Source organism: Diorhabda carinulata, chromosome 5 (genome assembly GCF_026250575.1).
Source record: "Diorhabda carinulata isolate Delta chromosome 5, icDioCari1.1, whole genome shotgun sequence".
In the NCBI taxonomy this organism is placed as follows: domain Eukaryota; kingdom Metazoa; phylum Arthropoda; class Insecta; order Coleoptera; family Chrysomelidae; genus Diorhabda; species Diorhabda carinulata.
This window is the reverse complement of record NC_079464.1, coordinates 5,057,981-5,071,619: the sequence shown is the minus strand read 5'-3', so window position 1 is coordinate 5,071,619 and position 13,639 is coordinate 5,057,981. Positions and strand designations below refer to the sequence as shown.

The 13,639-nt window shown below is 34.7% G+C and overlaps 1 protein-coding gene across 1 annotated transcript in view; it reads right to left on the bottom strand.

Annotated features, from left to right (window-relative positions):
• The window catches only part of LOC130894000 (dynein axonemal heavy chain 8), a 73,038-nt gene that overhangs the window by 28,942 nt on the left and 30,457 nt on the right, over positions 1–13,639 (bottom strand). Inside the window, exons 32-44 of the mRNA XM_057800479.1 lie at positions 12,278–12,414; positions 11,915–12,161; positions 9,957–10,069; positions 9,665–9,891; positions 8,364–8,461; positions 8,025–8,143; positions 6,741–7,156; positions 6,334–6,681; positions 4,755–4,873; positions 2,199–2,361; positions 959–1,132; positions 635–905; positions 345–574 (exon numbers count right to left, since the gene is read on the bottom strand). Of these exons, the coding sequence (XP_057656462.1) occupies positions 345–574; positions 635–905; positions 959–1,132; positions 2,199–2,361; positions 4,755–4,873; positions 6,334–6,681; positions 6,741–7,156; positions 8,025–8,143; positions 8,364–8,461; positions 9,665–9,891; positions 9,957–10,069; positions 11,915–12,161; positions 12,278–12,414 (2,662 nt within the window). The remainder of the gene's footprint in view (positions 1–344; positions 575–634; positions 906–958; positions 1,133–2,198; positions 2,362–4,754; positions 4,874–6,333; positions 6,682–6,740; positions 7,157–8,024; positions 8,144–8,363; positions 8,462–9,664; positions 9,892–9,956; positions 10,070–11,914; positions 12,162–12,277; positions 12,415–13,639) is intronic.

The window sequence follows — 13,639 nt, the reverse complement described above, 5'->3', positions numbered from 1 at the left end:
AGGAATAAAAACAAATGAAGGACTATGAAGAGGAACTAGCAAAGAATTGAAGAAGATTCAGAAAAGTCCAAGGAGTAAAATGGTTGGGGCATACTAAAAGGATGCCGGGAAAAAAATTTGCAAAAAGAACCGTTGAAGAAGGGAAAGGATGTACAAGAAGAAAGAGAAGGCCAAAGAAATAATAGTTGCGTGCAGTTTTTAAGGATATTAGAGAGGTAGAGCCGAATTGGAGTGCAAAGTACAGAATCGAAACCTTTGGAGAAGAATTGTGGAATTAGTTGAAGACCTATTAGGAGAGAAAAATAAGTCGTGGCAATATAAACTTGTGGTGAAAAACAACTCACTTAATAATTTTTCTTTGAGAAATTCCCAACTCGGTATCTCCTCGTATATTTTAGGAGCGTCGAAGCAAAAATCTTCCGGTTCGTCCCCAGTCGCTTCGGGTGGTTCCCTGAGAAAATCTACCCAAAAAGTTTCTTCTTCCGGATAAAATTCAAGATCATCGCCGAGTTCTTCTTCCGCTTGCTTTCTCAACGCTTTCGTGAACCATTCGCGATCAGAATCTTCAGTAAAACTTCAAAAACGAGAAATATAAGCGAAAAGAAGAAATATATAGGCGAATTTATCGTCATACCGATCGGATATAACCCTCGTGCATTCATGTCTCCACAATTTAAGCATTTTAGCTTTATCAGGACATTCTAGAACTTGCACCGTCAATATTCCCTGCCATATTCTCGAAAGGTCTCGAAGATTAAATACGTAATGGAATTTAGCGGGTGTCGGTAGCATCTTTTTCTTGGTGTTTTGCCACAAGTGTCTTGTGAGCGGTACAAGTTTCGGTATAAATTCGGATATTTCTTCATTGAATCGTTCCAAACAGAAATATCCGCAAGCTATTTGACCTTGAAAACGAATTTTTGAACGAATATTGGTCAATTTATCGAAATGTACTTACTGAAAATGACGTCCATAGCTGATGTGCTGGGTAAAGTACAATTGAAAATGCAAAATTGCCTCTTGAGTCTATGAGGTATGTCGTTTCTTCCGCCTCCGGGATGAATCATTGCCGCCAGGAACATCACATCGGCTATCACAGAGAAATCGCCGGGTTTATCCAAACTATAGAAACCTAAACAATAAAAAGATCCATCATACTGGTGTATGGCGGCCACGGCCCGAGACTATTTCCCAGAAATATCTTCGAGTGGCTGGACAAATGTCTCTTCATTCTGTTATGATGAGCCTCATCTTTGACATCCCATAAAAATCGCTCTATCGACGGGCAGTGACAACACAATTTGAAGAAGCGTCTCTGGAAAAGCCGTTTTTCCATTTACAGGTATTGAAATTTTACGATAATGACACTAGCCATAAGCATCTAACAGTTCACTGTATACCTGGTGTAATCTGTCAGCTCCTCCATATAGATATCGGATTAGTCCTCAGATATTTATATATTCTTTTAGTGGTATCCTCCGTGATTTTTCCCATCTTCCTTTGGTCGGTATATCTCCAGGGTGATTTCTATGACCTACAGCAGCGTATCCCCACACTGCAGATGCATAAATCATAATGGTAATAAGGATGGTCATTGGTCTTCAGTTACGTATTCCGATGAGTCCTGATAATCGCTTTTCTCGTCTTGTCTATTAGGTAGACTAGCGGTCCTCAAATGTCAATTTAAGATGATTTTTTCTCCCGTAATTTTTCTTTTTGAAGTTCAACAACAATCTTCGTTTCAGTACACGACCGCTTCCTGAAGTCTTCGCGTTTCTTTATAGTTATGGAAGTGTCGTCTGCGTAGAAGATTGTCAGGTTGCTTGTCTGATGGTACTTCTACGTCCAACTATTCAATTTCGAATCCCGTCTTGTAGAGCTTGACCAGGAATCTTGTGTTATTGAGGTAGTTACGCAGAAGCTTCTTCAGTGTTCTAAAATAACCGTTTACTCTCATCTTGATTATCAAAACTTCGTATCGAATACGGATACTGACATCAGTCGCTTCCCCTCCTTTTTTTCCAGCTCTGTATCTACCAAATTGCGCCAGCCAAAATAACACCTGAGATATTTGAACTTTGCTGAACCTAAACCACTCCTCGAGGAATAGCCTCAAGTTACAATGTTATAGGGAAAAAAAACAATTTGTTTAACTCCGTTATACTAGTAAGCGTAGATAATAATGTTGATTATTTTACCTCCTGTTTCCATACACTGCCTAACGATTTCGTTCGTTATTTGATCGCCCCAATCATTAATTACAGGCATATTAATGTCGTCAATAAAAACGGTCAAAGTTTTACCAGCTGGCGGTCCATATGTTGTACCAACTCTTTTGTCGACGTAGGATTCGATAATTCTCTAATAATAATTAATTAATTAAATGAGTTCTTTTATACCTTGTTTATCATTAAGTGATAATTTATTCTATTTAATAAGAATAAATCAATTCCTTGCTTGTGAATTTTTCATAATTTTTATCTTGAGATGATATATTTGAGGTGTCTTTCATTCTATGTCTGATTTAGTGCAAAGCAATTGATTTATTTTTATTATATTTGTGACAATTTGTTTTTGTAATATCATATAATCAGTCCCATTTAATTCCTTTTATTCCTACTTTTGTTATGTAAATTTGTAAATAACGGGAATAAAATATTCTCTGATTTACAACAACATGGATGTTGTGTTGAGATATATTTCAGTTTTGTGTGTTAAACTATAATACATCTGACACTGACTTTAACATTGAACCGATATCCCCTGCAAATATCAAGTCGGTTACTCCCAAATATTCTGGAATCTTTAAACAACACAATATTGAGATAGTCAGTCAAGCGTACAGTCAAAACCTTAATATTGAATCTTTTTTACTAAATACCGACCAATAAATTGCCTAGCGTAGTATATAAAATCCCTTGTTTAAATTGTGACAAGTAGTAAATTGGTCAGTCGGAGACGTCACTCACCAATTGGACAACCTCCCATAAAAGCGATAACAAATTATATCCTGACAGGTGTCATTAGCGACGTTGTCTACCGTCAAGTCTCAACAGCTGAGAAAAAACTACAAAAAGCGTCTATTTTTAGAAACATTTAAATCACCTCAGTGCGATCGATGCATATCTTCATTAATAACGAGCTAGCCTATAAAAATTTAATGTCTTTTATGAATTAACCAATCAATATCAAAAATCATTCACAACAACGTAACCTTATCTAACCTATAAAAATTCATTGTCATTCATAACCTAACCAATGAAAATTAATAGCCTTTTGATTTGTTCACGTTTGTAAATCATCTCGATTTTTGGCCTCCTCTAATTTAAAGTAAGCTAGGAAAAAATATTTATCGATTTAAATGAAATAACTAACATTCTTGATATTTTTACGTCCTGGAATATACACAGTGTTTCAACGAAATAGTAACGTCCGTCGAGAGTATTCCTCCTTCCAACAACCTATTTCAAAGATTTTTTTAAATTTTCAAATACGTTCGGTGTGCAGCATCTGCAGGCAAGAAATACGAATATTTTAGATTTTATATTACTCCACAAAAATAAATCCACAGGCTAAGGATACGGTAACTAGAACCTTTTCTATAACTTGTACAAAGTCTTCGGAAATTCTGAGTCAAAATTTCACGAGTGTAGCATAATGTGGGGGGATTATGTACTGTTCGAAAGTTAGTTGAGAGTTGGTGAGGATTAAAATTCTATTTGGGCACCGAACCTGTCGAGTAGAACACCATTCACTGCATCATTGCACGTCAACGTCGCCATCAATCTTCTTCAAACTTCTCTATTAGGGAATCAAACCTATATAACTATCAATATTTCTCGAGCAGGCTAATTTGATCATTCCTTTCACAAACGCATTTATTTGCTCTTCCAGGTGTGGTGCTCTGGATTTCGTCATCTGTGCAACCAACGCTGCACGTCGCATTATCTGCTAGCTCTAGCGTCTTCAAGTGTTTGTTGAGGCGACAGTGCACAGTGCCCCGATAGAATTCCTATAAGTATTCGTAGATTGTTCTTTCTTAGATTGATACATTCGGCAAACCTACTCTGGTTATAGTTGCCCAGAAGAATCTTTACCTGTCTCAGCCTCTGTAGGTGGTCTCAATAATGGGTTTTGATCCTATCTGCCTTCTCTTTAAATGCTTTTTCCATTGTATTCTGTAGCTGATACCACAGAAGTGTTCGGATCCCATGAAGGACTTTATTTTTCTTGCCTAGCTCGCTTAATTTTTCTAGTTAGGATCTTAGAGCTTTAATGGCTTATTGATTATTGGTTAGGATAATGATCTTCTGTTTGCGATCTAGATTGCACTAAACACATTTTTCAATTGCATAGATTTCAGTATAAAGGTGTTGAATTTTTCATTAAACATCAAAGAAACCAAAAAACTTGGACGTCCAATATTATATGTCGTAATTCCTACCATTGGGGCTTGAAGTGGTCACAATTTTTAGTATCAATTTGTCAATTTTCTGAGAGGGATTCTTGTTTTCATTGAAACACCGTATATACTTAGTAAGAGAAGTTCGTACAAACGGACATCAGTTGGAAAGACGAAGTATATGAAATGATAAAAGTGATAAGATAAAGACAGAAAATATAAAATAAATACCAGGAAAGGAGAATGATGTCAGACAGATTAACTATGAACCGAGAAAGAAGAGATAAAAGATTAGAAGAAATATAGAATATAATACTAATCCAAAGGTTTTTCTATGGTGTTGCATACTTACCTGAACCATATTAGGTGTTGTCGCAGAAGAAAAATTGAAGCATTTGTTCAACTTGAATTCTGGATCGAATGTTGAACAATATCCTTTTATCATTACAGTTTTCGCGGTTCCTGGTTCGCCTATAAGAAGATTCATGCAAAAAAATGACAGTACTATTCAAATGAAGTCTCTTGACTCTAAATAATGCTTATCCATCGAAAGCAATCAATACGTTCCTAATTGAGGAGTAGATTTAAAAATAGATATCACCAAAAAAAGATTAGAAATAATTTGTTAAAAAAACATAACCTTAGATTCTACCATATGGTGGCAGATCACATAATTCAAACCGGACTACAAAACTGTACAAACTAACTAGTTGTGAGAAAGAATAAAAATAGTAATGAGCGAGACTGCTCTTGATCTTGCAGCCCTGGTGTTGGTTTTGCAGAAAAAGCAAGAACGGGGCCAGCTTCAGATCCACGAGAACAAGAACAAAAATAGACTCAGCAGAACTTAGATCTCTTATAAATGTAACCAAACAATAGTATACATAGATGGTTCCAGAAGCACCTGCAGATAGGACGGACTTTGCCTTTTTGGAGCCGGTTCCCTCTTTTCAATCCATAGTTTTGATTGTTCTTTTGTTTTGAGGGTGAGGCAATGGACCCACATTTCATCCATGGTTATGAAACACTCGATGGAAACATCTTCATGATTTTGTTCCATCGTGATCAAACGCGGCACCCATCTTTTCACACAGCTGTCTCATATCCTAATTTTCAGTTAATAGGCGATGTACTGCACTTTTTGAAAAGCCTACTATGTCTGCTAGCTTGCACACTCTCAGTCCACGATCACCCAGTACCGCTTTGTGGAATTTCTTAAACAGTTCAATAGTCGTGACCTCATTTGGTCGTACCACTCGTTTAAACTCTGCTACCCAATATTTTACTGTTGATAATGAAAGAGCATTCTCACCAAGAATAAAATCTAATTCAGCTTTTGTATTGGTTGGGCTACAGTGAGATTTTTCAAGCAACTAATACGATCTCCAAGTAAGGCTATGTAATTCTCCAAAAAGGTCAGCTTCTCTCAATCTCCTCTTCACTTTAGAAGTCCTCATTAGGAATCTGAGCTGCCAAATCTGAGCCCGTGAGACCCCGATCACGTTTACTGATCAATATAATACGTTAATCTTCAGCTGTTGAGGTATTTCGAGGCCGTTTTCTATCGTCAAAGCTCCTGGTGGATACGTAATTTTTCACGTTGTAGTACCGAGACATTTTCAATTCGGTGGTTAATGGTACGGTTAATTTTGCCTAGACTATGAAGACTTGCGATTAATTTACGAGTTTCAACCGATGGTTTTAACCATTTCAAAAGTTCCAAGTCTGAATTTGCGAGAACGAAAACAATTCGTATTCAAAAAAAATGTCTTGGACCAAAAAGTATAAATCACAGCACTACAATCATAAACACCGAAGAAATTATCGTCAACGATTAAATATAAACATTGGTTTTTGGAGATAACGTTTAAAATTTAATGAATGAAAACTTTCACCTGTAGTATAATGAACCAAAAAAATCGATTACGTACCAATCAACAATACAGCCTTCGATTGTTTCGCTATGGTATGTATAAGAAACGCTGTTCTCACATTATCTACGTTAGGTACAAGAATGCTCGTGAATTCCAAGACAGTATCCGGAGGATATATAAACGGTTCCACTCTGACACTCCAATGCTCCCACCTTCCATTGTCCGGATTCACGACGAACTCGAATATAGTTTCGTTTTCTTGCACTTTAGGCCAATCCATTTTAGACGGATGCGAAACGGCGAACTCTTCCAATTTTTGTCTATCTTCCAATTCCAACAACGAACCCAACGACCACATTATCGAAAATAATACCATGCGTTCGATTTGTTTGTCATTCCAAACTTCTGTAATTTAAAAATCGAACAATTTTTATATAACAATTGGATATTATAAAAGAATTTACTCGATTCCTCGGATATATCCAAAATTCCTTGCAGAACATCGCAGCTCTGTCTTATATAGAGCGCCTCCCTAACGAACATCTTAGCTTTCAATCTAGCTTGGACATAAGTGTGTAGATCGTCGTAGCATCTGTTAAAGTGATTCCTTATCGAATCGGCTTCTTGCGTAGATCTGGTTTTCAACCAAGCTTCCAATATAGGTGACCAAGGAAGAACAGACGAACTCATAAAGACCATTCCCATGCGAGAAACGGTAGCAGGACTGGCGTTATCAACGTTATCCGGTTCGAATACTAATTTACAATTGTTCGCCATTACTATGCGATCGCCGTTAGCTAAAGTCAAGGTTTTGTTATCGTCCAAGACGGAATTTAGATTTTCAATCCAAACCGCGTCGACTGGACCGTCCAGAATTAGCCTGAAAATAATTATATCATAAGACGACGACCGGTTGACCTTCTACAATCACCTCAATATCTCGATTGAATTGAATGTAGCTCGAGTGCGAGACTGTCCATGATAAGGTTCACGACGAGAATGTGCAGTCCACTTAAGAGTGGAGACAATTACAGATCACAACTATCTGTATCTTTCAAAGAAGATTAACAGAATTTCCTGCAGGCTAAGATGCGTATCGATTTAGAGATAGAGCTTAATCTTACCAAAGAGTACCATCCAATGAAAGGTATCGATAACGTTGTGCTATTCATGTTGACAAAATTAACTTTTTGTAGACTATACAAGAGGAACAAGAACTAATTTGGTTGAATGTAAACCTAGCAAAACAACAATCATTTATTTCGTCAACTTTATAAAAAACCATGGAAAATATCTGATCCTCGACGTACTCAAATAGAATTATAATGAGGAAAGTTGAAGAAGAAAAACGAAGATGATTAGCAAAAACATGGTTAATAAAGAAGAGTTGCTTCATTATATATTCGTTTTGACCCCCTTTTTGAGCATTATCAAATACACGTACTCCAAAAACTATTTTCTACTTTCCCAAAAACGCCAGACGTTCCAAAATTTAGTTATCCAACTCAATTAGTTCCAGTCACATACACAATTTGATATAAAAAAGGTCGCCTTCTAAAGATAAACTTCATATGTTGGAAAGTCACAAAGAAAAAATATAATCAGCTACATTTTAGGTATATCCAGCTATAACTCACGTCGTGGAGAATCCCACTTGGAAATTAGTTTTTATAGAGGGTATTAGTCTTTAATCATCGGTTTGCGAGAGCCAGTTTTCTTTGAAGATGACGCTGTTCCCAAATACTCACCAACAGAAATCAGTTTTCTTAAATTTCAAAGTTCTCCTCCATAAAGTTGAGAATATTCCATCGGTCCAATCGTTGGTAGCGACATCCAATCTTCCGAACATTTGTGGCGCTGTTATAGCCTTAAAAGAAATAAATTTATCCGTGATAATATTTGAATTGACGATAAGGCTTTAACTTGTGACGGGTAGACAGCCGCTCGCCATCTTACGGCGCCGGCCATACTATATTATACAACATATATATATATATATATATATATATATATATATATATATATATATATATATATATATATACAAGTATATCAAGAAATTACAGCATTAACGCAGTCATACTTACTTTGGGATTCATACGTAATTCTCTGTGTGGCTGTCCCATTTCTGTCAAAGATTTCATCAACGTCAACATACATTTTGTCTTTCCAGCACCTGTAGGACCTGAAACGAATATATTTCCATGGAATAATTCATCTTAATCAAGTCCTCTGAATCTTTCATAACTTGATCTAACAGTTATTCAAAAGAAAAAAGAATTTAAAAGAAAAAACGACAAGTAGACCGGAAGGAAGAAATACAGAAGGAAAGTTAGACAGATAAAACGTCGTAGAGAAAGGACATAAAAAAGAAAGGAATAAGAGAATACAGCAAAGATAAAGACAGATGTACAGAGAATGACAGTTGGTTAGTAAAAAATACAAAAAAAAAGACAGAGATGGAGAGCAACTAGAGACTTGAAATGAGGCAGAAAAAAAGAAAGTTGGGAAGAATAAGAGGGAATCACTAAATAAAAAAATGCTTCAAGAAAGAAAAAGAAAGAAAGATTGAGATGCAAAAAGGTATATAAACAGAAAAAACGAGTTAAACCAGAAAACAGGCAGAAAAATAGGAAGACGGAAAACACAAAAGACAGAAAGTTAGAAAGAAGACAAAGAAAAAAAGCAAAGGAAGAAGTGAAATTTGGAGAAAAAAAGACAGATAAAAATATACAGATAATACAGGACAAATAAATAAAGTCAGAAGAAAAGAGAGAAACTATAAAAGACTGCAAAATGGGAAAAAGACAGACACAAAGATAGGAATCTATGAATGCAGAAGAAAAGGGAGACAGGAAGTCGGAAAGAGAGGCGAGAAAAGAGCAGAAGAAGAGAAGCTTGGGGGAAAAAGGGAGATAAAGCACTCAGATAAAACAGGAAAAGACATAGATAAAGGACATAAAAAAGAAATAATGTTAGAAAAAAAGAGACAAAAACAAGAAAAAAGACAAACAGAAATATGATAAGACTTGAAAAGAGAGGCAGAAAAGGATTGAAGAAGATATAAAGACAAAAAGACGAATAGAAAGGGCAACAAAACAATTGCGATAGAGAGAGAAAGAGAAGGAACAAAGAAAAGAGGGGAAGAAAAACTTAAAGGAAGGCTTGGGAGAAGAAAGAAGAAAAAAGAAACAGAGAAATTGAGAAAAGGAAGAAAGATAGACAAAAGAGGAATAAATTCAAAATAAAAGACAGGAATACAAAAGAAACAGAAAAAAACGATATAAAAAAAAGAGGAAGAAAAACGATAGTAGTTGATGCTAATTAACGAAAAAAAAAAATAGAAATATATAAAATATTTATGCTTATGATATAATCAATCTCTTACCTAATACCATGAGTCCGTGCCGTACGAGCGACGTTTCGTACAATTGCACCACTTTCAAGTTCCACGAAGGATAGTTGACCAAACCTAATTCGTCGCAAATATGAGTGACCGCTTTCTGCAAGTCTTTCCACGATTTCGTCGTCAATTTTATACCGGGAAACATGTCTTCGATTAAAGATAAAAATAACGGTTCGTCTTCATCGATTAGTTTACTTAGATTCATATCTCTGTATAAATATTATTCGAAATTTATTAACACGAATAATTACAGATTTGGGAACGGTAGATTTACCTTAAAACTCTCATAACTACAACTTCCTCAGTTTCGGCGGGATTCGCGCGCTTTTGTGCACCCAAAGTTCTTAAAACGGATAAAATATTACGAAGCCCAAAATCGTAATGAACCTAACAACGAAAAAAATTATAGAAATTAATTTCTCTTATCTCGAATATTCAGATTCTCCCAATTACAATCTTAAGCACGCATACCGAGTGTTCAATAAGCTCCGTCGTTCGAAAAGAAGTTTTTATGGGCACGTATGAAACTTAATGACCTTATTTCCGCCTTCTTCTATGAATTCCTTTCTCCCTTTTCTTCTGTCTGTATATACTACCATCTTTGTCTGTCTTTTCACTTTTTTACAATCTTTTATAGTTTATCTCTTTTCTTCTGACTTTATTTCTTTGTCCTGTATTATCTGTCTTTTTTCATCTGTTTTTTTGTCCAAACTTATCTTTTTATGCCTATTTCTCGCTTTTCTTTCCGAATTTCTTCAATTCTATTCTTCTGCCTGTCTTTCTTCTACTTTGCAATCTTCTTTAGTTTCTCTCTTTTCATCTGACTTTACTTATTTGTCCTGTTTTATCTTTGTCTTTTTATCTGTTTTGTTTTTCTCCAAGCTTTCCTTCTTCTCCATTCTCGTCTCTCTTTCTGACTTATTGTCTGCCTTTTCTTCTGTCTTCACAATTTGTATCTTTCTGTCTGTCTTTTTTCCATTTTGCAGTTTTTTTAGAGTTTCTCTCTTTTCTTCTTACTTTATTCATTTGTCCTGTATTATTATTATTTTTATCTGTCTTTTTTTTATTAAACTTCACTTTTTCTTCCTCTTTATAGCCTTTATTCTTAACTTCCTGTCCCTCTGCTCTTCTGTCTTCACAATTTGTATCTTTCTGTCTGTATGTTTTCTATTTTGCATTCTTTTATAGTTTTTTTCTTTTCTTCTGACTTTATTTGTTTGTCCTGTTTTATCTGTCTTTTTATCTGTTTTTTTCTCTCCAAGCTTTCCTTCTTCTCCATTCTCGTCTCTCTTTCTGACTTTTTGTCTGCCTTTTCTTCTGTCTTCACAATTTGTATCTTTCTGTCTGTATGTTTTCTATTTTGCATTCTTTTATAGTTTTTTTCTTTTCTTCTGACTTTATTTGTTTATTCTGTTTTTCTGTGTCGTTTTATCTGTCTTTTTTCATCAAGCTTCTCTTTTTCTGCCTTTTTAACGTCAACACTTTTAACTGCTTCTTTTTACATGTTTCTTTGCTTTTTTTCTTTGTCTTCTTTCTAACTTTCTGTCTTTTATGTTTTTCCCTTTTCCTATTTTTCTGCCTGTTTTCTGGTTCAACTTGTTTTTTCTGTTTTTATACTTTCTTGCATCTCAATCTTTCTTTCTTTTTCGTTCTTAAAGCCTTTTTTGATCTGACCTTTAGCCTTTATAGCCTTTATTCTTTACTTCCTGTCTCTCTGCTCTTCTGTCTTCATATATTTTTATCTTTCCGTTTGTCTTTCTTTCTTCCTCGCTGTCTTTAATGATTTCTCTCTTTTTCCCTGCTTCTATTTGTTTATCCTGTTTTCTCTGTGGCTTTCTATGTCACTTACCATTCTTCTGTACCTTCTTGTATGTTTTTTGTACTTTTTCTGTCTCTCTTCCCATGTTTCTTTCGGTATATCTTTTTACCTTTTCAAGGCTTTCTTTTCTCTTCTTCTTTGCCTTCTTTGTGACTCTTTTGAATTCCTATTTATCTGTCTGTTTTTATATGTTTTCATTTCTTCTATCTGTTTTTCTTCTTAAGGCATTTCTTCCTTTCTTACACAGCTTAAAAATTTATCCACCCTAATTTTATGAGTTGACTTGTTTTCTTGAAAAATTCATGCTTGAAGAAAGATTTCCATAGAACCAGCCGTTTCAAACTCAAAAAACGCGTTTTTTTTTATCGAACGACTAGAATTTATTGAACAACCATGTACTATATAAACCTTACTTGCTTGGACAATTGCTCTTCGCACAATTGATATAACGTATAAAATTTCTTCGAAAGATAAACGTTGTCCTTGAAACCGCACGAGGCTAATTTGACTCGTATAATTATCTGTCTATCGGGTACCATCATAGCAACACTTCTAAACATTATTTTCAAATTTTCCGGAAGTTCTTGTCTACCAGCGTAACCGGGATTCATTGTCAAAAATATACCGAATTCGATGTTCATACTGACGTTGTCTCCATCCCTTGATAACAAATAAAAACTTTGGAGTTCGAACAAAAAGAATTAACTTTCGTTTTTAATGTTAGTATTTTGTTTTTATATTAATAAAATTTGATGGACTGTAGTGTACAAACTTACATGAAAACGAATATCGGTTTTCTCGCTTTTCGTGCTTCTAATACAATGTAGATTTGTTGAGCAGCTACAGACAGTACTGGTAATTCAATTCTATTGAACTCGTCGAAACATCCCCATGTGCCGGATTGGGCGAGACCCTACAAACAAAATTTTACTCTTTTCCCTTCCTGTACTTGATTCGGTTGCTCCTAATTCGAGACAGTTGAAAAACATAATTGCAAGACACAGCGTGAAAAAGATAAACAAGCAATCAGAGATAATATTAATATATAAAGATTACAGTAACACGGGGTATAAAAAATGCCGAGAGAATGCAGAAAAGCAAAGGGAAACAGTTACAGATACAAAAATGACGAAATAGAAAAAAGTGTAGACAGAAAAAAAGATGAAGATAGAATAACAGAAAGAAATGAATAGAGAGACAGAAAAAAGAAAAACATAAAGTATGAAGGGAACAGACAAGAAAGGAAACTAGAAATATGGTAAAAAGATAGATATGAATATAAATAGTTCAAATAGGACAGAACGCAAAAAGAAAGAAAGAAAAATAGACAGAAAGACGAAAATACGAGAAGATAGTGGGACAAAAACACATAACAAAGCTTTGAAAAACATAAAATTGAAAAGATAAATAAAAAAAGACGACAGTATATCACTTAAACAGATGGGCAAAGACAGACAAAATTAGAAAAATAAAAACTTAAGGAAAAGTGAAAAAAGGATAGATAGTAATAGTAATGTGGATATAAAGAAGGAGAGTAAAACTGAAATAAAGATAGAGGGACACAAAAAACCTAAAAAAGCCTAAAAAAGAAAGACAGAAAAAAGAATGAATTGATGAAAGAGAGCAAAGTAGAAAAAAGATCTACAGAGAGATAGGAAGATAAAAAGACAGAAAAAAGGACAAAGGAGAAACCAAAAAGAAAGAAGTTGAAATCAAGAAAAACCAAGAGAATAAACGGAAATATGAAATTCATTCTTTAGGAAGTAATAAGGACAGACAGGAAGATAGAGAAACAAAACAATAGAAAAAAAGAGAAAAAGGATCGAGAAAAATTTGGAGAAATAAAGTCTATAAAAAAGGACAGAAGGGAAATAAAGAGAATAGAAAGAAGGACAGAAAGAAGAGAGAAAACATAAACATAGAAAAACGGTAGGAAAAAACTGAAGAGAGAAATAACGTTTTAAGAAAGACAGTAAAAAGAAAAAAAAGGCATACAAAGAGAGAAATACATACAGGCCGAAGAAAGAAAGAGGTGTAGAGAAAAAAAGGCCAACTAGACTAGAAGTCAAAACTGATAAGAATGCAGAAAAAACAAACACGGAATGAAAGAAAATCGTGGAGAAGTAAGTACAGAAAGA